The sequence below is a fragment of the Oncorhynchus clarkii genome, chromosome 24 (assembly GCF_045791955.1).
Source record: "Oncorhynchus clarkii lewisi isolate Uvic-CL-2024 chromosome 24, UVic_Ocla_1.0, whole genome shotgun sequence".
NCBI classification, from domain to species: domain Eukaryota; kingdom Metazoa; phylum Chordata; class Actinopteri; order Salmoniformes; family Salmonidae; genus Oncorhynchus; species Oncorhynchus clarkii.
In genome coordinates this window covers 10801067-10827429 of record NC_092170.1, presented here as the reverse complement: position 1 = coordinate 10827429, position 26363 = coordinate 10801067, and the positions used below count along the sequence as shown (strand labels likewise).

The window sequence follows — 26363 nt, the reverse complement described above, 5'->3', positions numbered from 1 at the left end:
GATTGTTTTAGCTGTATAGATGTACTTTGAATGTTTTAAGTGTATTTTGAATGCTTTCAGACAATGCGATTAAGTCACAATAAAAAAAAATGTGTGCAAAAATTACAAAAAGTTAACTTGAGTTATCTGACTAACTCCGACAGCCCTAATTTCAACACATTGTCATTGTTGAGTTGCATGGATTTACACCGCCTTGGACAATCATTACTCTCAGTACCTACTGTGCCATACAAAATCAATGAGATTACTTTCTTCTGCATGTAATGGTATATTTGAATGTGTTTCCTTCCCAACCTCTGCATTGCTAATTATTGTTATTTTAATTTATCTAGGCAAGTCAGTTAAGAACAAATTCTTACTTACAATGACAGCCTACCGGGGAACAGTGGGTTAACTGCCTTGTTCAGGGGCAGAATGACAGATTTTTACAATGTCAGCTCGGGGATTTTCTCTAATCACTAAGCTACCTGCCACCCCCTGCCTAGGCATCTATTATTTCTCAGCATATTCAAATGCCCTACTTCCTGTTCTCTTTTCTTCTTTTTCTATGCATATTTTCACACTCCTTCCCCTGTGTCTTCTTCTACCCTCAACTCTCCCTCGTCCAATCTATTCTTCCTGGATCACTCCCCCCTGTTGGTGCACTGAAACCCCATTGAGCTTTATGAGTGGCTGAAGACAGAGTGGCTGATGGGGCCTGTCTCCTCCACCCAGGAAACTTACCATTTGTTACCTGATATGAGATTAAATAAAAGAGGAAATAACAACATTAGTATCAAAACCTTCCCACGGGGCAAAAACAGGTTGAATTAACGTTGTTTCCACGTAATTTCAACAAAAATAATCAGTGTGATTTCGTTGAATCAATGTGGGAAACTGATTGGATTTGCAAAAAAAGTAATCACTGTAAGGGAATTTAGTATTTTTTTTCACCCAATGTTTAACCTAAATCCAATGTCATGGTGACTGTTTTTGTTGATTTCACATTGAATTCACATTAGTTCACAACTTAACCAAATGTATATAAAAAAATGTACTAAACTAGTCTAAAGAAGGCCAGTTCTATTGCTTCTTTAAAAATAATTGCAAAAGGGTTTTCTAATGATCAATTACCCTTTAAAAATGATAAACTTGGATTAGATAACACAACGTTTCATTGGATGATTGCTGATAATGGGCCTCTGTACGTCTATGTAGATATTCCATTACAAATCAGCAGTTTCCAGCTACAATAGCCATTTACAACATTAACAATGTCTACACTGTATTGGGCTCGTAAGTAAGCATTTCACGGAAAAGTCTACACCTGTTGTGTTCGGCGCAAGTGACCCATACATTTTATTTTAATTTACACGTAGATTTTTAAAATTAATCTGTGACTGTTTCAATTCCTTGAAGTCGGAGTACTCGAGATACAAGAACTCAAATGTATAAGCAAGAGATGTTGTGTGTTTAGCTGTGTAGATGTTGTTATTTATGTTCCAAGGCCTATGTTTGTGTACTAGTGCCTATCACTGCCGGGAATTAAGGGGGCATTCACCTAGGACCTCGGCCAAACCACCTACACATTATGCAGTACAGAAAAGAAAGATAAAGCAGTGCCCAAAAAGGTGCTATCTAGAATCTTGAAGGGTTCTTCAGCTGTCTCCATAGGAGAACCCTATAAAGACTCCTTTTTAGTTGCAGGTAGAACCCCTTTAAATGGTAGAACCCCGGGTAGAAATGGTTCTACCCGGAACCAAAAATGGTTCTCCTATGGGGACAGCTGAAGAACCCTTTTGGGAACCCTTTTTTCTAAGAATGTAGATGCCATCTATCCATTTTGGAAAGAATTCTGCAAACTTTGCCACAGATCTCACACAACTGTGACAAGGACCATCAGTCAATTACCTTCGGATTTGGCGGCCACTAGATCAGGGATCTGCTGAAAATACCAGTGGAGGGATAGCGGAGGGTTAACATGAACAGAAACATATATGTATTTATTTTTATTTTTACAGTAAACAAATACAAATCTACACACAAACTGAACCCGTCATGCCAACTGGGTGTGAGGCTTTCATTCCATCAGAGAGATCTAGATTTCAAGATCTTTATCTATTTCTCATAGCAGAGGACTGCAAAGCCAATAATTGAATTACTGTGTAGATTGGACTACTGTGTAGAAATATCATGTTCAAGTTCATGGAGGTCATGTTCAAAGAGAGCGACAATAAGCATAATATTTCACTAAATTTGATTTGCTGTCTTGCACAAGCCCTGTGAACAATTAGTTCCGTGATTTGTCTTCTGCAGTTTTAGGAGGATCCCACAGTAGAAATGGCTGGTGGGTGTTTTTGTTGCAGAGGAACTGGGTGATGATGAAACACAGGAGTATCTTTCAGATTTTTATTAGGAGCAAAGCCAATGAACAAAGTCAATGCTCAGTGGCGAAAGCAGAGGATTTCTCTGACTGATTTGCTGCCACCCTATGGTAGATGCGTGTGTGGATTTACGGGCCAAACAAACTGCTTACACTGTAGCAATACCCTGCTTAAAAAACAGCATAGACCAGCATTCATTTCAATCTGGTCCATGCTGGTCAGTGCTGTTCTGATGCTGGTCAAGTTGGTCGGACCAGCATGGTCTAGCTGGTCAAGCTGGTCTTAGCTGTTCAAGCATATGCTGGTCTATGCTGTTTGTTTTTTACAGCAGGTATTGTGACAATGTTTTTGAAATCAGATAGATACTTTTAAACTATATTATTGTTAGGCTTGAGCCTACTGAAAAGGAAGCCTCAATTAATGGATTCAGAAAAGACAAACCAATCTATAGTGTCGCAATGCAGGATATATTTACAGTAAAAAAGCCATCATTTTGGTGAATAATTAATGGTGGCTAAAACCGAACTGAGTACCTTTTGGTTGTTGTCAAAAACATCACTTTGCCCACAATAAAGCAGGATACATTCGTCAAGGAACCAGTTCATTGAGAAGACGTTTTATGACAACCGTTTGACACCTCCTCATACTGGAAGGCTCCTAATGTTGTTGCACTGTTGTTGATGTCATGTGGAAGTGGCTCTGCAATACTTTATTAATTGCATGCAAATTGGAGTTTTAGTTCAATTTGAACTAATTTGACCTGTGTTTAAGGGAGAAACACTACCTCACTCTCCAACCAAGGTGCATGAATTGAGGAGCAAACTGAAGTGAAGCAGAATTAACTATTGGAAGACAGGGGAAGTGGATAAAAATAGGGCTTTACAGAAAGAGAAAATACATTTTAGAGTTGCCTCCTATGGGCTCAGGGACCAATCACAGAGGGGAAAAGAACAAACAAAAAACTGGTGTGATTGGTTCAATTACAGAAACCCGAACTATTATTTTTGACAGACTGACCGTGGTTACATGTATTTTGCTAAGTTTATTCATGTAAATTGCATTAACGTTTCCAATGAGAATGTGGACATATGAAAACACTACCATATTGAACTATGTGATTACCTGCTAACGGGATTATACTGTACTAGCTGTAAATTACAGTACTGTAAATAATTTGTTGGGCGGTGATTAGGTCCAATGAGAGGTGTCCTCTGCATCACTTCTGTCCAATCTACCGCGATATGTCTGAGTGGTAGGTGGGTGCGACATGGTTGCTAGGGGTGTTGGAACCGGAAACGGACAGAAGCGTCCCTGGACGCTCCATCAGCGGGTTCTGTTTTGATATGTTGTTGTTTTGCTAGCAGACCCAGTGAAACCATTCTACTCATTTGTAAGGGAAAATGTCGATAATAATCGCGCTTGACTGATCTTTCCCTTACTGGGATAGGAGAGTAACTTGTAGTTAGGTAGGTAAATCGTTTTTTGTACAAATTGAAGTTTCTAGCTAATGTGCCAATGTTAGCGAATTAGCTAGCTACTGTAACGTTTTCCTCTGTGATGTGGCGCCACCCCGCATTGGTCTGTCACTGGAAACCTACGGTTAACGTTACTGTAGCTACCTATGAAACCATGTCAACAACATTATGGGAGTTATTATTCTAATTTAATGGCCAACTAATGTAGCTAGCTCGTTAGCTAACTAACGTAGATAAAGCCGCTAAACCTTTTCAAAAACGAACTAGTTAACTAACTAGTTCGTTTTTGAAAAGGTTTCCTCTTTTAACCGTGGTTGAGGATTGATCATTGGCTAGCTAGCTAGCCAACTAGCTACGTGGATAGTTTGCATGACCTAATAGCATAGATGTATATGACTGTACACAGAGTTCCCATATGGGGTTTGTTTTGTAGTGATGCATGCGCTACTGAAAATACAATAGAACATAGTTACAATTTTCAAATGGCATCTACGACATGACAATTTTCCCCTCTAAGTAACCATGACAGCAGCTGCTGCTCTGCAGATTGGAGATCAGCTGATCCTGGAAGAGGACTACGATGAGAACTATATCCCCTCTGAACAAGGTAGAGCAGAAGGATACAGAAGTGGCAGTATGGCTCCCTTTCTAGTTGACAGATCAGTAGACTGACTGTGAGCTACATTGCTGAAACAACTACATGAGCATGGTGCAAAGTGTTGTGGTGCGCATCAAACACATAGGCACATCTCAAAACCAAGCAATACTCTGCTTTACATAGATAAGCCACATATGACACATTCACTAACTTATTTTGGTTGTGTGAGAAGTCATGTAATGTTATCTGGAGATTTTCCTCACTGCTTCGTCCCCTCCCCTGTCAGAGATCCACGAGTACGCACGAGAGATTGGCATTGATCCCAATCGGGAGCCCGAGCTCCTATGGCTGGCCAGAGAGGGCATTGTTGCCCCACTGCCTCCCGAATGGAAACCCTGGTAAGCAGGCAGGCAGGCATCTGCCACTGTACCAGAGATGGAGTCTGAACCTGGTGGCGTCGGTCAGTAACATCCAATCAAGTGAATTTGAAACCCGAACACAAATATTCTCACCTGTGTATGGATGGTCAACATATTTGTAGATGGGGGATGGTTTTTGTGCTACCCCAACATTGACTTCCATAAATGCATGTTTTTTTAATTGCAATAAAACAGTACTTTACATTTTATTTATAACAGTACTTTTTTGATAGTGATTCATTAACCACAAATTACTACTGACTGGTCACAATGTCACCCTTCTCTTGCATGGATCAGTTTTGTCTCGGTCGTGGTCTCGATTCACAATCTTTTTTACTGTGATCTGAGTTTGAAGACGCCTGACATTGACTCCATCTCTGGCCCCAAGTAGTGTGTCAACACTGGTAGACTTCCCAGTATTCCCAGACACCATATGTCCACTGGTCTCTTCTCCCTTCTCTGAGTTCTGAGGTGCTGAAGTGACTCTCCCCCCTCTCGCAGTCAAGACGTGACGGGGGACGTGTACTACTTCAACTTCTCCTCGGGCCAGTCCACCTGGGACCACCCGTGTGACGAGCAATACCGCAGCCTGGTAAATCAGGAGCGAGAACGAGCCGGCACCCAGCCCCATGGGCCCCCCATCACCGCCGCTAAAAAGGAGAAGAAAAAGAAAAAAGACAAGAAGGAGAAGAAGAAGAAGGCGAAAGACCAAGAGCTCCTGAAGCCACCAGGAGTGAGTGGGCGTTTGTTATGTTCTGAAATACACCAAGCGCATGAAGTGACTCACAGATGTCTCAGAACACTGCAGTGCTGTTGTGTGTAGATGTATTGGTCTGGAAATAGCTTCAACTCTAAATAATGTCAAAGAAGCACGGCTATTCCACTTAGTCACTGAGGCGTAGCAGAAAATAGAGAGGAAACAAAGTACAAAGATGAGGCGTTTAGAGTGGCTTGGCTGAACCAATACATTATTATTTTATATTGTCTTGGTCATCAACACAACAGTCACATACTTATGCTTGGTTGCTTCATGCCCCCAGTTGCTAAGTGATACAGTTATACCGATATAGTGATTATGGTAGTGATTATAGAGTTATAAGTCACTGTCCTAAGTCATTCTCCATTTCCTATGTGTATCCTTTCTTAGCAGTCTGTAAACAAAGGGGAAAGGTCTGCATTGAAGGAGAGCCAGACAGAAACACCCCTGGGAACAGTGAAAGGTTCCCTGGTAGGGGGTTCAAACTGACATGGGGGGTTAGCACCATACAATGCGGAATGAGACAGGGCAGTGGGGTTTGGCCTAGGGCCCACTGATGAAACACAGAGTCAAGCTGATGCAGTTAGTCATGGTAGTATCGAGGGGGGAGCAGAGGGCTTTGTCACTGAGGAGGTGGTGGAATGGAGGGAGGCAGCAGAAGAGGGCAGGGAGAGCAGTAGTGATTTCAGCGACAAGGTGGTCTATTTAGAAGTGGAGGTAGAGGAAGGAAAGACTATTGAACCCCAAATGCCTTCATATGGTCATTCTACACCTGGGGCAGTGATGACGGAAACATATGAGGGAAGAGAAGGCCAAGTAGAAGGGGAAGATCATCCTAGGAGTTCACTTACTTGATGCTAGGGACTGTGAGCAGGGCCTCGTCCCCTGCCTGGCCCCTCTCTGACCTCTTTCCTGGCCCCATGTCCCCCTACCTAACTCTCAGCCGAGAGACGGGATGGGAGAGAGCATGGCTGATCCAGCAGGGCAGTGAAGGGATTCTGCAGGTACGACCACAGATTACAGACAGGAAATTGTAAGACAGCCTCAGAGCGTAAAGGAATTGTTGTAATTATAGGAGAAGGATTGGTAGAAGCAGGTGAACGATAGGAGCAGTATACCAAATTTGACTGAGTTTCGATAAGATCCTTGAATATCATGATGGCTACGATTAACCTGAACCCTCTCTACACAACATATTTGTTCACGTGAATCTCTCTCTGTCTCTCAGCCATTAAGCTTGACCCTCGGGCCACTGCAGGCCCCGTTGGGGAGCCTGGGGAGCCTTGCTCCTCTACGGGGTCTTGATGGCCCGGCCTTGAGGGGGTCCCTGAGCAGCTCTGGAGGGCTGGAGCCCCTGAAGAGTCCCCTTGGGGTAAGAGTTTTCACCTTGATGATAAAGGATGATAGTTCATTACCTTATGTACTGTATTACCCTTATTCTTATGGTGTGCTGTTGAAAGTCTCTAACCTTTTATCTCTCGCTCTCTGTGTCTCCTCCTTCCTTCCCTCCCCTAAGGGTCCTCTCTCAAGCCTCGGGTCCAGTCTGCTGGGAGGGCGACAGGAGGAGCGTGTGGCTTTCTCTCCGCCTGGGTTCGAGGATGACGAGGATAACATCTCAGAGGATGAGCAGCCGGTATGACTTTCAACTGGCAAAGTGCATACCTATCCTTTCTGGGCACCGTGAAACAGAATATTTGGAGAATAGAAGTGTGTAATTTGTGGAGCATAAGTTAGATGTATGACTGTGATGCTGTTTGCAGAGTCGTCGTGGCTCGGACAGACTGTTACAGAACCTGCACCTGGACTTGGATGCGTTGGGAGGAGGGCTGCAGTATGAGGTACACTACCTTTTTCACAATGCACAACAACACCATGTCTATTTTATGGCATAGCCCCTTTAGGACTTTTCACCTACTTTCAACTCTGTCAGTGTATGATACCAGTGCAGATAAGCACAGTCCCATGTCATTATTACATTAGAAAACCTCTCTGTATAATGGATTTAGGCTCAGTCGTGTGTGTTGTGTGGCTAACAGGACAGCGAGGCCAGTGGAGTGGCCCCACCAGAGGGGAAGACAGAAGCAGAGCTACGAGACTTGGCCCTGTCTGGAGAGCACAGCCCTGAGTCCCCCTCTCAGCAGGTAACTCACACACTACTGATGTGGCTCAATCTATTACTTCTCTCACTGTCTCTTTTCTCTCTTTTCATCCCACTGTCGATCCTGTGGTGTATGTTAGTTTTAGGACTTTCTAGTAGTTTAAACCCTACAGTGCATTTGGAAAGTGTTCAGACCCCTTGACTTTTTCCACATTTTGTTACGTTACAACCTTCTTTAAAAATGTATGAAACATTTTTTTCCCTCATCAATCTATACACAATGACAAAGTTAAAAATTTTATTAAAATTTTATTTTAAAATTCTTTGCAAATGTATACATTTTTTATAACACAAATACCTTATTTACATAAGTATTCAGACCCTTTGCTATGAGACTCAAAATTGAGCTCAGGTGCATCCTGTTTCCATTGATCATCCTTGAGATGTTTCTACAACTTGATTGGAGTCCACCTGTGGTAAATTCAATTGATTGGGCATGATTTGGAAAGGCACACACCTGTCTGTATAAGATTTCCATTTTTTTAAATATAAATTTGCTAACATTTCTAAAAACCTGATTTTGCTTTGTCGTTATGTGGTATTGTGTGTAGATTGATGAGATAAAAAAACGATTTAATCAATTTTAGAATAAGGCTGTAACGTATCAAAATGTGGAAAAGGTCAAGGGGTCTGAATACTTTCAGAATGCACTGTATACTTAGATATATTGAACAAACCCATGACTATGTTATCAGGTCTATCTGAAGAGAGATCACAAGATGCAGACCTAGATAGAACTGCTCTTGTTTACTAGATTGCCTTTAACCAAAACCAACACTTTGAGGGATGGAAAGTGTAAGCTATCATTGGGAAAATGTGTAGGCCTATTTATTCATTCAGACATAACATCTTTGTCATTTATCAACTCTCATAAGTGTGTGTGTGTGACTTTAAACATGTGTTTCGGGTTCTTGTGTGTCTATCTCTTCCTGGTTGTGTAGCTGCTGTGTCAGTGGGAGCTGTGCTATGGTCACGGCTGCCACTGTTTCTTTCTGTTGGTCCTCTTGTCCTCATACTGTCACTGTTATTGCTTTGCCATCTGAGTCTTTCATTTGATCACCCTTTATGTTGGTCTTTCTGTGTGTGTGTTTAACTCTGCACTTCCTGTGATTTTGTCACACTTCTCTGTGTTGTTTGTTGTTGACGTGACTGTTCTCTTTCGATGAGCTCTACCTACGGAATGCGTGAGTGGTTTGCATGCTGCTCGGGTCCCTGTGTCTTCTCCTTGTCACATTATCCCCAATCCCTCCCCCTCCTTTCTTTATTTTTTGTGTTTGTGTCTATGCACGTCTTCCCTCTCTTTCTCTCTGGTGGCCACCATCATCCCCTTCCACCCAAGGACTCCCTTCGTGGACGCCACCTCCTCTCCACCCCACCACGCGGAGGCAGCAGGGACTGCAGTAGTGCTGCTGGGGTCTGCCCCCCTACCCCAGACCCCCAGCCTGCTAAAACTAGAGACAGTGGAGAGGAGGAAGAATATTATGAGGATGGGTGGGGAGAGGACAGAGAGAGTGTGGCTGAGGAGGGAGGAGGTGAAGAGGAGAACCAGAGAGAAGTAGGGCAAGCGAGTGAGAAGAAGAGAGGAGAGGAGGGCAAGGACGTTGAGGCCGAGGTCAGTGAGGAGGTAGAGTGTGAAGGAAATTTGGAGGAGGGAGAGGAGGAAAGTGAGGAGGTTATAAAGAGGTGTGTAAAAAGTGAGGATGGGGAGGAAGAGGAGACTGGTGACGTAGTTGAGGAAAATGTCAATACAAATGAGGGAGAAGGAGGAAGTGATGAAATGATGGAGAGATATCTTGGAGAGCAAGGAGAGAGTGATGAGGTAGTAGAGCGGTGTGTTACAAATGAAGAACTAGAGGTGGGTCATGACAAACAGGTGGAGGACTGCAATGAGCTAGTTGAGAGCCGTGTTAAAAGTGAAGAGGAACCAAAAGCAGAAGAGAGTGATGAGAGAGACACTAAAAGTGAGGAAGCAGGAGAGGAAAAAGAGGGGGAACAGGAGGAAGAGAGTGATCAGGTAGTAGAGAGATATATGAAAGAGGTGGAGGGAGGAGATGTAGAGGAAAGTGAGATAGTGGGCGAGAGATATTTCAAAAGGAAGCATGTGGAAAGGAAGGAAGAGACTGTTAGAGACAGTATAGAGGAGGAAGATGAGGCAAAGGGAGATGAGGATAGTGAGGAAGTGGTTGAGCGGTGGTTGAAAGAGGAGGCTGAGGAGGGCGAGAGGGAGGTTGTGGAGAGGTGTGAGGAAGAGGTGGAAGATGAGGGTAAAGAGGAGACTGGGGAGGGTGAGAGTCCGATGGTGGAGAGGTGTGTGAAAAGTGAGGAAGAGGTGGAAGATGAGGGTAAAGAGGAGACTGGGGAGGGTGAGAGTGAGGTGGTGGAGAAGTGTGTGAAAAGTGAGGAAGAGGTAGAAGATGAGGGTAAAGAGGAGGGTGAGAGTGAGGTGGTGGAGAGGTGTGTGAAAAGTGAGGAAGAGGTGGAAGATGAGAGTAAAGAGGAGGCTGGGGAGGGTGAGAGTGAGGTGGTGGAGAGGTGTGTGAAAAGTGTTGAAGAGGAAGGTAAAGAGGAGGGAGAGAGTGAAGTGTTGGAGAGGTCTGTGAAAAGTGAGGAAGTGGAAGAGGAGGTCGGCGAAGAGGAGGCTGGCGAAGAGGAGGCTGATGAGGGAGAGAGTGAAGTGGTGGAGAGATGTGTGAAAAGTGAGGAAGGGGAGGAGGGTAAAGATGAACCTGAGGAGCTGGAGAGTGAGGTGGTGAGGGAGAGGTGTGTAAAAAGTGAGGAAGGGGAGGAAAATGACAAAGTCTTCGCGAGATGCTCGCTGAGTGAAAAACGGGCTAGGGAAGGAGAGGAGAGCAGGGAGGTGGAGGGGTGCTTCAAAAGAGAACGAAAAGAAATGGGAGGAGACAGACTTGAAGAAGACAGTGATGAGGTGGTGGAAAACTGCATTCAGACTGTGCAAGCCTCACCGAAACCCAAAACATCCGCAAGCTCAGAGGAAGTAATCGAGAGACTCGAACAACAAACGGTCCAAGCTAAGTCCCTGGGGAAGAAGAAGAAGTTAGCAGACCTTAAACAAAGTGACAACATGGAGGTGTATGTGGGGAAGAAGAAGAATGTGCCCAAACAAAGCCCTCTACCAGCAGAGGTAGGGGTTTGGTGTGCTTTGACCATGTCGTGGCCCCTGCCCTGTGTGCTCCCCCTCTGCATGCACCTCCGCCCCTCTCTCAGCCAAAAGAGACACCATTCCACTCCCTGAGGGGCTGTGTTGGCTCAAGTCCCAACCCTGGTGAATCCAGCCCCCCATGATCTCCCTCTCACATCACATTGGTGTCTTTGGTAATATGTGTATATGCAGTCAGCTCTGAGGACTGGATTGGAACATTCTGGTCCCCTTGTTGCCAGTTTTACCTCCATCCCTCCTCTAGAGATGAGCACTGCAGCCCCATCCTATCAACCAGCCCCCTAGGCGGCCCCATACTCTCAGACAGCCCCATCCTCTCAGACGGCCCCATCCTCTCAGGCAGCTCCCTAGGCGGCCCCATCCTCTCAGACAGCCCCATCCTCTCAGACAGCCCCATCCTCTCAGGCAGCTCCCTAGGCGGCCCCATCCTCTCAGACAGCCCCATCCTCTCAGACAGCCCCATCCTTTCAGGCAGCCCCATCCTCTCAGGCAGCTCCCTAGGCGGCCCCACCCTCTCAGACAGCCCCCTAGGCGGCCCCACCCTCTCAGACAGCCGCCTAGGCGGCCCAACCCTCTCAGACAGCCCCCTAGGCGGCCCCATCCTCTCAGACAGCTCCCTAAGCGGCCCCATCTTCTCAGATAGCCCCCTAGCGTTCTCTCAGACAGCCCCCTAGGCAGCCCCATCCTCTCAGCCAGCCCGCTAGGCAGCCCCATCTTCTCAGCCAGGCCCCTAGGCAGCCCCATTCTTTCAGACAATCCCAAAGGCAGCCACATCCTCCCAGACAGCCCCCAAGGCAGCCCCATCCTCTCAGCCAGCCCCCTACGCAGCCCCATTCTCTCAGACATTCCCCAAGGCAGCCCCATTCTCTCAGCCAGCCCCCAAGGCAGCCCCATTCTCTCAGCCAGCCCCCAAGGCAGCCCCATCCTCTCAGACAGCCCCCAAGGCAGCCCCATCCTCTTATACAGCCCCCAAGGCAGCCGGTCCTCTCAGTCCAAACTTGCAGTGCTGTAGCCTGTGTTTCTCTGTCTCTACTGCCTGCTTGACCAGCCCTGTGCTTGTGTGGTAGAGTCTCACTATTTGCCTCTTGTCTGCCCAAGCTTTGCTGATCAAGCCATGGGGTGGCTGCTCTGTGCTGTTGACTAGTCTATTGTCCCTTTTCTGCTGTACTTGCTTTGCCCTACTACGAGAGCCTTCATAATTGCTGTGTGCCGCTGAGAATGGCAGTCTTCATCCACGTTTTCTATCTGTGTCGTGAGTGCATGCGTGTGTCTGTGTGTGTGTACGGTGTTTGAGGTGACACGGTCGCACTATGCTTCACGTCAGTGACTGAGTGTGTTTACATCAGCAGTCGGAGGCCAGCGAGCACATGGAGGTGGCATCCTCCTCCACCGAGGACCTCAAGGTACTTTGTTATGGATTGAGATAATGTCCCAGTAGATAGGCCTGTAGAATAGAGGCTTTATAATGTAACATTTAAGCAGATAATATCAAGGGGTGTGTTGAGTAAAGGCAAACAGTGTTGTGTTCCACTTTCCCTTTAGTCTGGTTTTGGCTCCAGGTTGTCAGAGAAAGTCCTGGACCTGAAGGATCTCTCCCCTGCTGTTAGTCCACTCCTGCAGGTACCACACTCTCTCCATCTCTTCCTCACCTTTCTTTTTCTCCCTTGCTCGCCCCTCTTCACCTCCTTCCTCCTCAGCTACACTCTCTCTCCTCAGTCACAGTGGTTCCTCTGGCTGTAGAGTCTGTAGGCACTGTTTGTACCGTTGTTTTATTTTGAGAGTGAACACTCACATCATGCCATGTAGAGTTATGTTAGCCTATGCTATTCACCTAAAAGAAAAATCTGTATTTTCCCCAGGACAAAGTGGGGATAGTGAAAGTCAGTGCGGAGGAGGAGAAGGAACGGAGGAAGAGGGCAGAAGCTGCAGAGAGGTTGGCAGACAAGCCTTTCTGATAAATGCCCATATTTCAGTGAAAGAGAGCTGAGCCAAATCATTTATCTGACTTCTCTTACTCTTCCTCTCTCTCCCCTCCTTCCCTCTTCTCCCTCTCTCTCTCTTCTTTCTCTCCCCTTTTTTTCTTTCTCTCTCTTTCCCCTCCTTCCCTCTTCCTCTCTCTCTCCCCTCCTTCCCTCTTTCGCTCTTCCTCTCTCGCTTCCTCCCTCGCTCTCTCTCTCTCACCCTCTCTCTCTCTCCCCTCTTTCCCTCTTCTCCACTCTCTCTCTTCCCTCCTTCCCTTCTCCCAAACTCTGCAGGCGTCTCCATGGTGCAGGCAGGGAGGATCCAGTGATGGAGGACAGGCCCCCCAGCCAGCCCAGTGAATCCCAGCAGACCACAGGGTCCTCCCACTGTGAGCCGGAACCCCGGCCGCGGGCCGAGGGGGTCAGCACCAGCGCCAGCCTAGGGGTGCCGGGGGTCCAGCGGCCTGACACCTCCAGAGGACGCCTGGTTAGGAGCCCCCACGCCCACTACAAAGAGGAAGCCCCCAGACAGGGAGAGGACAGCAGATGGGCCCAGGAGGAGGAGAGGGAGAAGGAGAGGAGGGAGACTGAGAGGAAGATAGAGGAGGAGAAGGAGCGTGCGCTGCGGGAGAGGCAGGAGAAGGTGCGCCTCCTTCAGGAGGAGCTGAGCCGGGAGGAGGAGGAGGAGGAACAGAGGCTGAAGGAGGAGAGCAAGGAGAAGGTCAGGTAGGCATTCAGGCAGCAGGCCACAGAGTGGTCAACCTACCTCTCCACTTATGTCCACTGTTATAGTAGTATTTGTGAGCTGTGATGTGTGAGTATGTGACTCAGTGTTGATGCTTACGGCTGTGTGACAGTGCTGGTTATCTCACCCGCTGCTGTGTGTGTGTTCTGGTCCTGACCGGTCTTCCAGGAGCCTGAGGGAGAGGCTCCAGAGTAAGGGGAGGGAAGAGGAGAGCAGGCTGAGTGTGGAGTCTGAAAGCAGGCTACTGGAGCTGAGGGAGATGGCCCGGAGGGAGAGAGAGAACCAGCAACGCAACATCAGGTGACTCATCTCTCTCTACTATTCATCCATCTGCTTAAAAACACACACACACACACACACACACACACACACACACACACACACACACACACACATTCATATGACAGCAATCTCCCTGGAGTGCTCCACTGACCGTTAGATCACATGCTCAGCGACCCCAGCCGTATTAATATGACACTGCTTCACATAACTATTCTGTGCTTAGGCGATAGTGTTCTTTCTACACATACAGTAGGTATAGAAATACCGCTCGGTCACGGCAAAAAAAAACAAGACAAAAAAAGATTTGCGCTAAAAATGATTGTGTGTGTGTGTATGTGTGCTTGCTACGTTTGTGTGTGTTGTTGTTTTCATCAGGGAGGAGGGCGAGGTGATGCTGAGAGAGCTGCGTGCCACCCTGGAGGCGGAGCGAGAGAGGATAGAGTCCCAGAGGAGGCGGGACCTGGAGCGACTGAGGGAGGAGTCAGAGGAGAAGCTACACGCGGAGAAGCGGAGACTGCTTGGGGAGCGGGAGGAGCAACTCAGCTCCCTCAAACAGGAGGTGAGGGGGGGGGGGGTTAGGAGAGGAGCTGGGAGAGTGGGAGGGGGGAGATATAGGAGAGGGACCTTCCAATACACACGTGCACTCGAAATAACTGAAATTGTTTGGGTTTTTGTGAGGGAAATACATGCAGTGAGTCTAGGATAGGGTGTTGTCACACAGCTGATGGTTGAAGACAGTGTGTTGTTGTGTTCCTTAGGGGAGAAGCAGTGCCAGTGAGAGGTGGAGGGAGTTGAAGAGCCCTCGTAGCCCAGAGCAGCATCTAGCAGAGTACCAAAGAGAGGTGATAGAACACACACACACACTACTTACCACCTTTGATACACAAAACCATAGCCCTCATCTCCTTGACTGCAGATACACATATTACCAGTATGTCAGTCTCAACCATGTAGAGCGTTGTGACATTATGAATCTCTCCCACTGACTGTGACTTGGACCAGTTGGGAGACGTGCTCCAGGAAGTGAGGGAGGAAGTGCAGCGTGACCACGCCAGGAAGCTGGGGCAGCTCAAAGACGACCACCACCGAGAACTCAGCTCTATCAGAGAGAGTCATCTGGACCAGGTGAGAGACAGTTCAAAGGTCACCGCTTCTCGTAACCTACCTGCTGCTACTGTCATTGTTGCTTTGGCTGTTGCCTCTGCACTGTTGTCCCTACATGTAATGCTGCGGTTAAATATTGTGGAAATGATCTATTTGTGTGTCTCTCTGTGTGTGCGCTTCTGTCCTCCAGGAGGCTGTCCAAAAGGAACAGTTGCTGTGTGTCCTGCAGGAGGAGAGGGATCGCCTGCTGGCCGCACACAGTGCCCAGCTGGAAAGACTCCGTACACAGCTAGACTCCCAGCTCTGCAAGACCCGCCAGACACACACACGCAAAGTGAGGACAGAGAGACACACACACACACACACACACACACATGTATCATCTCTAAACACCTGTCATCCCTCAGGAGGCAGAGATTCAAGAGCTGGGGGACAGGCTGGAGCTGAGGGCCAGGGAACTGAAGAGCCAGGAGACAACACTGAAGACCCAGGTAATCAGTCACTATTGCGCTGATATGTGTCTGCATGAATATCTGGAACGCTTAGGGATGGCCTCAGCTTCGGAAAGGAATGAACTGTATGTGTGTGGTTGGCCGCTGTTGATTAAAGGACATATCCGCTTGCCAATGTTCAGGCAGCGAATTTGAAGAAGAGGAGGCAGCAGCTTGGGGACGAAGAGGATGAGATGGACAGAGGAATCGAGGTGAGGATTCATCATCTTCACCACCACCACCACCACCACCTCGGCCTTCATCGTGCTGTAGATGTTAAGCCTGTGATGTTTTCAGGCTCTGCCTGGAGTCATGCAGGAGAGAGATGGACTGAGAGAGGATCTGGAGCGGGTGGAAGGAGAGAGGGACAGGGCGAGGCAGGAGGCGGAGAGAGGGCGGGAGGAGAGGACCAACGCGAGAGAGGAGTTGGAGAGAATGAGGGAGGAGAGGGACAAAGCGAGAGAGGAGAGCAAGAGGATAAAGGAGGAGCGGGACCGGCTGGAGAGCAAGGTGGAGCTGCTGCAGGAGCGCTGTGATCGGCTGGGCCGCAGAGTCAGGTACACACACACACCAGTTGAGGCTGCTGGTGGGAGGAGTACGGCTCATAATAATGGCCGGAATCGAGTGAATGCAATGGTATCAAACACATGGTTTTCAGACATTATTATGAGCCGTCCTCCTCTCAGCAGCCTCCACTGAAACACACACACACACCTGGCCCGTTAGTTGGGGTCAACCTCCGTTCACACTGTTTCATTGTCACCTTGCAGCTGACAGTGCATGTCTTCCAGACTTAGTGGGAGACTTCAATTCTAGCTTGCAAGACTATTGAGCTCTTTCTCAAGTGGTACTTTCTCAGGGACAAACACATGATTCTATTGCAGTGATCTGGAGCAGAGTGAGATCAAGAGGCCTTCTACTAGACTGGACAGAACAGAGGAGGAGAGGAAGAAGGAGAAGGATTGTGAGGCAGCGCCCTCTGCTGGACGGGAGAAAGTGCTGCATGTGGAACACCTGAAAGAACCTCTCTCCCCCATCTCCAGAGACAGCGAGAGCAGCTTGGACGAGTATGTGTGTTTGAGAGAGAGCATGCATGCATGTTGCACCTTTCTATCCTGACTAACTTCTATGTGTGTGTGTGTGTGTGTTCTCTCTTCCTGTCCTTTTCCCAGCTTGCATCAGTACATCTCCTCTGAGGGCCTGTCCCTGCAGAAGGCCCGGCGCTTCCTGGAGATGGAGAGTGGTCGTCTGAGTGAGAGACAGGCAGCGCTGCAGGCAGCGCAGGCCCAGTCCAGCTCCTCTCAGTACCCCAACACCACCAGCCACGCCCAGGCCACACAGGAAATGTACAGGAACCTGCAGCAGGTACGTGTAAGTGTGACTCCCTTCCTTATCCCTTATAGACTCCTACACCCTGCCCTATGTTGGAACATTCATGAAGTGAGAGAGTATGCTTGACCTCCGTGTGTAACGGTCCCTGGGTCGTCTCTCGCTCTCTTTCCCTCCCTCTCTCTGTCGCTCTCTTTCGTTTCCGCTTCTCTCCCTCAGGAGGCCAGTGACGTGGAGGAGTTGAGGGTGACTGTGCAGAGGGGGAACTCGCTGCTACGCAGGAAGGAGGAGAGACTGCAACAGCTAGAGAGCTCCGTAGCTGAAGAGGTGCCTTAGTAGTACACCATAACACCTTTATATACCACATATCCTGCCCCCTGTACACCACCTGTACTACATACCATGCCCATAACGTTATACATACTTCAATAGATTGCTAATAAACAACACACTATACAATGAGGGGACAAAACATTAGGAACACCTGCTCTTTCCATGACACAGACTGGTCAGGTGAGTCCAGGTGAAAGCTATGATCCCTTGTTGATGTCACCTGTTAAGTCCACTTCAATCAGTGTAGATGAAGGGGAGGAGAAAGGCGGGTTAAAGAAGGATTTCTAAGCCTTGAGACAATTGAGACATGGATTGTGTATGTGTGCCATTCAGAGGGTGAATGGGCAAGACTAAAGATTTAAGTTGAATGGGGTATGGTGGTAGGTGTCAGGCGCACCAGTTTGTGTGTCAAGAATCAGGCTCCCGATTGGCGCAGCGGTCTAAGGCACTGTATCTCAGTACAAGAGGCGTCACCACAGTCTCTGGTTCGAATCCAGGCTGTATCACATCTGGCCGTGATTGGGAGTCCCATTGGCCCAGCGTCGTCCAGGTTTGGCCAGGGTAGGCCGTCATTGTAAATAAGAATTTGTTCTTAACTGACTTGCCTAGTTAAATAAAGGTTAAATAAAAAGAACTGTAACGCTGCTGGGTTTTTGATGCTCAACCGTTTTCTTTGTGTATCAAGAATGGTCCACCACCCAAAGGACATCCAGCCAACATGACACAACTGTGGGAAGCATTGGAGACAACATGGGCCAGCATCCCTGTGGAACGCTTTCCACACTTTGTGGAGTCCATGCCCCAACAAACTGAGGCTGTTTTCAAGTAAAAGAGGGGTGCGACTCAATATTAGGAAGGTGTTCCTAATGTTTTGTACACATACATATTTTGTATGCATTTTTACATGGCGTTTTGGTCATTTAGCAGACAGTCCTATCCAGAGCGACTTACAGTCAGTGTGTTCAACTTAAGGTAGCTAGCTAAGCCAATCGTTGTAAGTAAAACGTTCCTCAATAAAGCAGTTATCAGCTAAATCATTGATGTTAAGAGTAGACAAGTGTTCGTGTTAGAAAGTACAAAAGTATGGATATTTTATTTTTTTCTCTCTCTCTTGCTTTCCCTTGCCCAGGTCTCCCATCATCACTACTATGATGACCAGGGCAGACTGGCTGCTGATAGGAAGGTGACCTTTGATGTGACTGAATCGGAAATGAGCAGCGTCAGCAACGGCCATGATGGCCCAGGTGAGAGAGACACACATACGGGAATATCCATTCCTTACACCCTCATAACAGGCCTGTACTCGTCCCTGCCGTGTTGTTATTTATGCTCTGCCTCTCCCCTTCATCGTTTCTCCTTTTTCCCCCCTTCATCGTTTCTCCTTTTTTCCCCTTTCACCCTCTCCTTCCTTCCTCTCTTTCACCCTCTCCTTCCTTCCTCTTTCACCCTCTCCTTCCTTCCTCTCTTTCACACCTCGTCCCTTGCTTTTCTCCCTTATGTCTTCTTCTTTTCTGACATTCGCTCCCTTTCTCTCTCTCTCTCTTCTCCAGGTGGGGAGCCCACAGTGCCAGCTAAGGTGCAGCACTTAGCCGAGTCGCTCCAGCACATCTCTGGCCAGCTCAACACAGTCCTGGGGGCCCTGGGCTCCCTGACCCAACGCCAGACCCCTTACCAGCCTCTCCCCCTACCTCTGCCCCTCTCCCAGCCCCGAACCCCCACCTCAATGCCTCTTTCACAGCTCTCCATGCCTCTGTCTGGGCCCTCCTGGGCGTGGGCCCCTCACAGCACCTCCACCCCACTACGGGATTCTGAGGACCTGCTAAATAGCCGCTGGGCCAAGCTCTTCCCTGGTACATCTAAACCAAAGAGATCCAATATCATATATGTTATAATAAATATGCGTTGTATTTAGTTCTGTGGACTGTAGAACCCCCGTTCAGGGTTGTCTGTGTACTTTCAGGTCGGTGGAGTTGTTGGTTTAATTAACGAGAGTACACTTCTCTTTGTTCCTTCTATAGGGGCTCCTATTGAGTCCATAGCCACCAGTTCCTTGAGGACCAATGCACTTTATTCAGGGTACAGTCCTGCAAGGTAAATATGAAAATAACAAACATGAAAATGATGGAAACGCCTCTTTAAAAATAAAAAAAAATCTAGACTGTCACTCATCCCTTTCACAGTAGTCTTATCTTGTTGAAGGAAGGTAATACAGAAATGTGTGTTTGTTAGTGAGCAGGCTCGTAGTCTGTCCTCCATGCAGCCTAAGGCAGTGGAGATGGATGGCCAGAGGCTTCAGGGCCTGATCGACGGCAACAAGAGATGGCTGGAGACACGCAGGAAAGACCCCAGTGTGTATCCTTCTATAAACATGCTCACACACGCCACATAGCACAACTTATAATGGAGCTTGGTTCAATCCTGTACATTTCCTTAACAGGCTTTCATCAGACCTCTGTTCACGCGTTATCGGACCCCCCCAACTATGAGTGGACTGGTCCAGTTGAGCCTGGATGACAACAACCAGATTAAAGTGTACCATTACTAAAGGGGAGGGAGAAGTTACATAAAGAGCAAGGATCAACACAAGCAGATAAAGCTGTATTGTTACTGAAAAAGGGCTAAGGACAGGGGTGGGTTTTTAAAAATGCACTTTTAATGCAGGGATCCCTCTAGCTCTGCTCCAGGGCGCTACTAGAGGAACCGCCCTCGACTATGTGTGGACCAGAGCTTGGATTCCCCTGCAACCAAATTTCCATAAGAAACATTTTTTAAGACATCTGACCGCCAGTGTACTTCTCGTCCTCAGGTTTAACTGTGATTGTGTGACAGAAGAGAGGACACTAGGGCGGTTTCAGTGGACTCTGTAATTTCATTCCATTGGCATGCAAGGTTGAATAGCTTGGGAGTATGGTGACAGTAGCCCCGTATTCAACAAATCAGTTCGTTTGCCTCGAGCTATTTAAATGTTTCAAAAACAGAATGCATAGTTGTTACATATTCAATAGGTGCTTCACTTTATTAGGAGAGATACCGTTGATATCTTACATTTATAAGCCTCATAACTGATGTGAGGTGATAAGTGACTAAAGATCATTGTCATGGTATCAGGTTGTAATTGTGCTGTATGAGAAGTTCAAGCCATACCATAATAACCGCTACAAGGGCAGGACAACTTGTAAAGCATTCAGTCTGTATGAAATTCTGGTAAGAGAGACCCTCTTCCAGTGTGTTTACTGTGCAGATGTGTGGAATTTTTACAGTATTTTTATAAATATTTGAATAAATGTAAAGTGGTGTATATTCATAATGTCCATGTCAAGCTTTCATTCTTTTTCATGCAACAGCTTTTCAATATTTCATTTGTCTGCATTACAAAGTAATCACCAGGGTTGTATTCATTGGGACACCCAACGGAAAGTGTTAACTTTTGCAACGAAAATGTGAATTTCTTGGACAAGTTCAGTTAGTCTTTCCCTGATTGTCAATTCTCTTCCATTTGGTGCCTAATGAACACAACCCATGTTTGGATTTCCTTTTCATCCTGCTTGTCAGTAACTTAAAATACAAAACCTAGAGACCGATTATACTAATGAATACTAAAGATTACACCTTTATCATTGTGAACAAACTTTATTCAGTAACTGTTCCATCACATAGTCCCAAGTTTTCTTATCCTACAGTGCAAAATATATTTTCCTCACCAGCTAAGGACGTAGTTAATAATTACAATACAATCAATGATCTCTCAGGGACAGATCCATCTGGCGTACAGTATCTGACCGAGCCATAGAAATAAATACAGACCACATTATTAGAACATTAAAGGCCACCGACAGACTGGACATGAGGTGTGTTCTCACTCCCACACAGGCACACAGACTATACATGTTTAAATGCATTGATGGAGTTGCAAGTCAGTAATGATGCAATATAAAATAAATTACATTCATACTGTTAACATCTTTATCCGCAATAAGAAAACACGATGACCACAGTAATATCGGATGGCAGGAAGGAGAAATGTCAGCATTTCTTGGTGAACCAGACTCATTGATTGGCACGCCACGTGTTTATACAGATTCCAACCTTCCCCAACTCTTTGATTGGCTGAGAGATGCCCAGCCCGCATGCAGTCAGGGAGACAAAGCCATTGGGTGTGTCAGTTGCCACCGTGTCACTATTGGGCAGCGGGAAACGTTAAGGCGGAGCCAAAGAGTTGCTTTCTCAGAAGACGAAAATCTTGTCTCTCTGGACGTTGTCCAAGTCATCGTCCATGGTGAGGAGAACCTGGCAGAGAAAGCAGAGGAGTCAGTCACTATCTGGGTATGTTTGGGTCAGGAATGGGAGGTCTTCATCAATGCTCAGCAATAACCATGTCCATGGTGTGAAATCTGTGTGTTCCCCTCCATTTTATAATACAGTCGTGGCAAAACGTTTTGAGAATGACATATTCATTATCACAAAGTCTGCTGCCTCAGTGTCTTTAGATATTTTTGTCAGATGTTACTATGGAATACTGAAGTAAAATTACAAGCATTTCATAAGTGTCAAAGGCTTTTATTGACAATTACATGAAGTTGGTGCAAAGAGTCAATATTTGCAGTGTTGACCCTTCTTTTTTAAGAATATGCTGTCAATCAACTTCTGGGCCACACGCTGTCAATCAACTTCTGGGCCACATCCTGACTGATGGCAGCCCATTCTTGCATAATCAATGTTTGGAGTTTGTCAGAATTTGTTGGTTTTTGTTTGTCCACCCACCTCTTGAGGAATGACTACATGTTCTCAATGGGATTAAGGTCTGGGGAGTTTCCTAGCCATGGACCCAAAATATCGATGTTTTGTTCCCCGAATCACTTAGTTATCATTTTGCCTTATGGCAAGGTACTCCATCATGCTGGAAAAGGCATTGTTTGTCACCAAACTGTTCCTGGATGGTTGGGAGAAGTTGCTCTCGGAGGATGTGTTGGGTACCATTATTTATTCATGGCCGTGTTCTTAGGCAAAATTGTGAGTGAGCCCACTCCCTTGGCTGAGAAGCAACCCCACACATGAATGGTCTCAGGATGCTTTGTTGGCATGACACAGGACTGATGGTAGCGCTCACCTTGTCTTCTCCGATGCCCCAAACAATCGGAAAGGGGATTCATCAGAGAAAATGACTTTAACCCAGTCCTCAGCAGTCCAATCCCTGTACCTTTTGCAGAATATCAGTCTGTCCCGATGTTTTTCCTGGAGAGAAGTTGCTGCCCTTCTTGACACCAGGCCATCCTCCAAAAGTCTTCGCCTCACTGTGCGTGCAGATGCACTCACACCTGCCTGCTGCCATTCCTGATCAAGCTCTGTACTAGTGGTGCCCCGATCCCGCAGCTGAATCAACTTTAGGAGACGGTCCTGGCGCTTGCTAGACTTTCTTGAGCGCCCTGAAGCCTTCTTCACAACAATTGAACCGCTTTCCTTGAAGTTCTTGATGAGCCGATAAATGGTTGATTTAGGTGCAATCTTACTGCCAGCAATATCCTTGCCTGTGAATCCCTTTTTGTGCAAAGCAATGATGATGGCACGTGTTTCCTTGCAGGTAACCATGGTTGACAGAGGAAGAACAATGATTCTAAGCACCACCCTCCTTTTGAAGCTTCCAGTCTGTTATTTGAACTCAATCAGCATGACAGAGTGATCTCCAGCCTTGTCCTCATCAACACTCACACCTGTGTTAACCAGAGAATCACTGACATGATGTCAGCTGGTCCTTTTGTGGCAGGGCTGAAAGGCAGTGGAAATGTTTTTTGGGGATTCAGTTCATTTGCATGGCAAAGAGGGTCTTTGCAATTAATTGCAATTCATCTGATCACTCTTCATAACATTCTGGAGTATATGCAAATTGCCATCATACAAACTGATGCGGCAGACTTTGTGAAAATTAATATTTGTGTCATTCTCAAAACCTTTGGCCACGACTGTACTATGAAATGAGTGTCGCATGACCCTCCCCAGAGGCGTGCACGCACACACCAAACACACACTCACCAGGAAGGAACCAAACATGGCAATGGAAGACAGGAAGTGCCAGATGTCGTGGTCGTCAAAGAAGGAGAGCACGATGCAATCCCGGTTGTGTTCCCGGGACTCGGCGGGGGTTTTCTATGGCGGGAGAGAGGGGACAAAGCCGTCAGTGCCACAGTGAAAGGTGAATGTTGGGGTTATGTGACCATGACATGTGATGTGTAAACATGTGATGTTTTCAAGTGTGATACTACAGATACCATGACCCCCATAAGACAGGGGTTCCCAAACCTCTTCTCAGGGAATCCCAGAACGTTCACAATTGTGTTGTACACCTGAACTAGCATACCTGATTCAACTTACCTACACAGACAAGTGTTTGATTAATCAGGTGTGCTAGCTCTGGAACCGTTTGAATACATGGAACGGCTGGGGGCCCCCGAAGAGGGGTGTGTAAGGCTGACGTGTGGTGGAAGCCACTGATCTGTAAGGCTGTGCTGACCTGCCAGGTACTGAGGCCCTGGAAGAAGAAGAAGAGAGCGAAGCCCCACACCACGGCTGTGAAGAGGATACACACCATGGCCATGCACTGGATCCTCTCACCGCTACGGAGCTACACACATTCACAGAAACACAACATCATCTGTGATTGTACACCCGGAACATGTTCTACGTTGTTTCGTGTGTCCGATGTGCACTTTCCATATACACACAATACTGCTAGAATATGGCAACAGGTCAAACAAAGCACAATTAAGTAGAATGTTTGAATTTAGAATGTCTGTTGCTAAGAGCCAGAGTCATTGATTTAAAAATCATTCTTTCATTCCCATGGTGAGTCTAAAACCATACAATAACATTGACATTTTATCACAATTGAATAGAGCATGTTTCGAACTGAGAATGTTTGGTTGTTAGGTGCCAATGTTGATTTGGAACTCAGTTTGTGGCAACAACCTCAAGACTAGAAGTGTGACTTGCTTTCGAAAGATTGATCCATTTCTCAATAATGAGCGACTACATCCAGCGATTTGTCCAGGCTGTATTATGGATGGCATCATGGACCGCACAGCAGCCTGGGTCTGTGGGAATACGAGCAGTACTGGACAAAACCAGCTCAGCCACAAGGCCATGCTCGTTGAGCACAGCCAGCACCTGCCTGCGCAGGAGCAGAGCCGTCTGGTCGACTTGTACAGGGAGGTGAGGCGCTGTTTTCTCTTTTGGAGAGTGACAGTGAGAGAGACCCTGAACATCATACACCATGAGAGGACTAAGGCGTTGGCATGGTGAGGAGTGACGAGCAGTGGCTCTTTGATGATGAGGAGATGGAGGAAACTGGAAGCTATTCTAAGGGTGTTAGGAGCTGCAGAGATGAACTTATTGTCTGCCTCTGAATCACACTGACAGATCTTTATTTTGTAGTAGCAGAAATTAGTTAAGATTTATTATCCATTTTTTAAAAACCCTTATCCTACAATGTCTTAAAACAATTCCATATGCTAGCTTAGACCCCATATGCTAGCTTAGACACCCCCCACACACCTTCATGATGATGTAGAAGGCAAAGTAGAGTAGCAAGTTGCAGATGGCGATGGCCAGCAGGTAAGAGGCAAAGTCATTGGGTGTCTTTAGTAGCCCATAGGCAGCCCTGGACAGACAGAACACAACAACACAATGTATGTCAGTGATTTGTCGACTCTACTCAAGTAAATGGTTACCCATGGTTGTGGGTGTGTAATGACTGTTCTACAGAGCAAATGGATACCTTGCCTCATCAGGCTGAGTGAGTCGCAATAAATCACATTGACAGAAAGGGACATACATGAATCACTTAAAGTAGGTGTGAAAGACCTTTGATAAAGAACACGGCATGATGAGGTCAAACAATGTACAGATCTGACATCTTAAATTTGACCCCGTTTCTCACAGCAGGAAAATAAAAATCATTCAGCAACAGGAAATGTGAATTATTACGTCGATTATAATTCATGGACATTTTTGTAGGGGTTGATACATTTTTTGCTCGGGCAAATCAAGTCTGGCATTTTAAATCGGAAATCGGGACAGAAGCCTTTTTAAACCCTAATACACTCGAATTAGCATTTCATGCTGCGCAGGAAAATTCTCTGCGACAACAGAGTGATCAAATGAAGATACCAGATCTGTACTTTGCAAACCTGACCGAAAAAAATAAAATAAAATGTGTCACATATAAAGAACACTGCAGTAAAGGCAGTCCAGTCGGAATAAGATAGTGAGTGAATGAAGGAAATACTCACAGAGACCAGTTCACTATGTTTCCCATCACCAGCAGAACCATTCGGTCCTAACACAGTGTGAGAGAGAGAGAGAAACGTTTACTTGTGGATTTGTGAATCTTTCGTAACATTAGTCTCCATACAGTGTGTGCATGTACAGTATACCAATGACTGTATATATGAATGGGACAAAGCCATCGATCACGCGACACCATTCATTCCTATGTGAAGACTCAATAGTGTATTGAAGCCAAATTAAGTCGGTTAAGATGGCGTCTCATGGAGACATAAGATACGCAGTTTGAGCTACTCCAGGAAGTGATGTTGCAGCCTAGCCCAGTGCTGCTGCCCTCCCCTCTCATTGAGTTACTCAAGTTGAAGGCCAACAGAGCTACTGAAGGCTGCAATTAGAAACTAAATGAAACTTCTTCTGTGTGAGATTGAAAAATAAATTGGTTCAAGGACATACTGCACATCTGGTTTGTTAGAAGCAATTATTGGTAGATTGGAAAAATGGCAATCATCGTGGTCATTCACTATAATGGGGGGGTTCTGGTTTTATGCAAACAATGCCTGCAGTATCGCGGTCGGCCTTGAACTTCCGTGTCTTTAATGAGAGGGGGCAGTAGTCCCCCCCCCCCTGACGTATACTCACAATATACATGGGGCCACTGCACTGGCGGATACAGTCGGTGTAGATCACATACACAATCCTGCGCAGGATGCCAGAATCTGAAACACAGACAAATAGAACAGACTGACACCTGTCCATAGCCCTGTAACTTTCCTAGCCCCTACTCCTAGGTTCCTGTCTTCAGGGTCATTTTTCCTAGCCACTGTGCTTCTGCCTCTGCATTGCTTGCTCTATGTGGTTTTGGGCTGGGTAAAGTAAGTAAAGCACTTGGTGAC

At 46.6% G+C, this 26363-nt stretch overlaps 2 protein-coding genes across 4 annotated transcripts in view; one reads left to right on the top strand and one right to left on the bottom strand.

The window, feature by feature from the left end:
* Nucleotides 1-3641: 3641 nt before the first annotated feature.
* Nucleotides 3642-19914, top strand: LOC139382408 (centrosomal protein of 164 kDa-like). Its single transcript, XM_071126435.1, has 30 exons — nt 3642-3829; nt 4356-4445; nt 4723-4834; nt 5357-5588; nt 6841-6984; nt 7129-7245; nt 7373-7450; nt 7649-7753; nt 9110-10166; nt 10245-10912; nt 12295-12351; nt 12491-12568; nt 12808-12881; nt 13204-13635; nt 13823-13954; nt 14312-14495; nt 14695-14778; nt 14939-15061; nt 15231-15374; nt 15448-15531; nt 15675-15743; nt 15829-16088; nt 16416-16598; nt 16704-16902; nt 17080-17187; nt 18323-18437; nt 18744-19043; nt 19212-19284; nt 19423-19545; nt 19642-19914. Exons 2-30 carry the CDS (start codon nt 4361-4363, stop codon nt 19736-19738), a joined length of 5517 nt encoding a protein of 1838 aa, XP_070982536.1. The 5' UTR covers nt 3642-3829; nt 4356-4360; the 3' UTR covers nt 19739-19914.
* Nucleotides 19915-20803: 889 nt separating this feature from the next.
* LOC139382694 (SID1 transmembrane family member 2-like) overlaps nt 20804-26363 on the bottom strand; it is a 29245-nt gene continuing 23685 nt past the window's right edge. For all 3 annotated transcript variants that reach the window (XM_071126787.1, XM_071126786.1, XM_071126788.1), the window contains 6 exons: nt 26110-26186; nt 25476-25522; nt 24739-24844; nt 23699-23809; nt 23221-23334; nt 20804-21480 (listed from right to left, as the gene is read on the bottom strand). In XM_071126787.1, the coding sequence (XP_070982888.1) occupies nt 21418-21480; nt 23221-23334; nt 23699-23809; nt 24739-24844; nt 25476-25522; nt 26110-26186 (518 nt within the window). In that variant the 3' untranslated portion in view covers nt 20804-21417. The remainder of the gene's footprint in view (nt 21481-23220; nt 23335-23698; nt 23810-24738; nt 24845-25475; nt 25523-26109; nt 26187-26363) is intronic.

Bases quoted from the DNA above. Each gene is read 5' to 3' on its own strand.
- LOC139382408 (XM_071126435.1), top strand. From the start codon at position 4,361: ATGACAGCAGCTGCTGCTCTGCAGATTGGAGATCAGCTGATCCTGGAA. The intron at 15,375-15,447 runs GTGAGGACAGAG...GTCATCCCTCAG, and splicing joins GCCAGACACACACACGCAAA to GAGGCAGAGATTCAAGAGCT. The intron at 18,438-18,743 runs GTGAGAGAGACA...TCTCTTCTCCAG, and splicing joins CAACGGCCATGATGGCCCAG to GTGGGGAGCCCACAGTGCCA.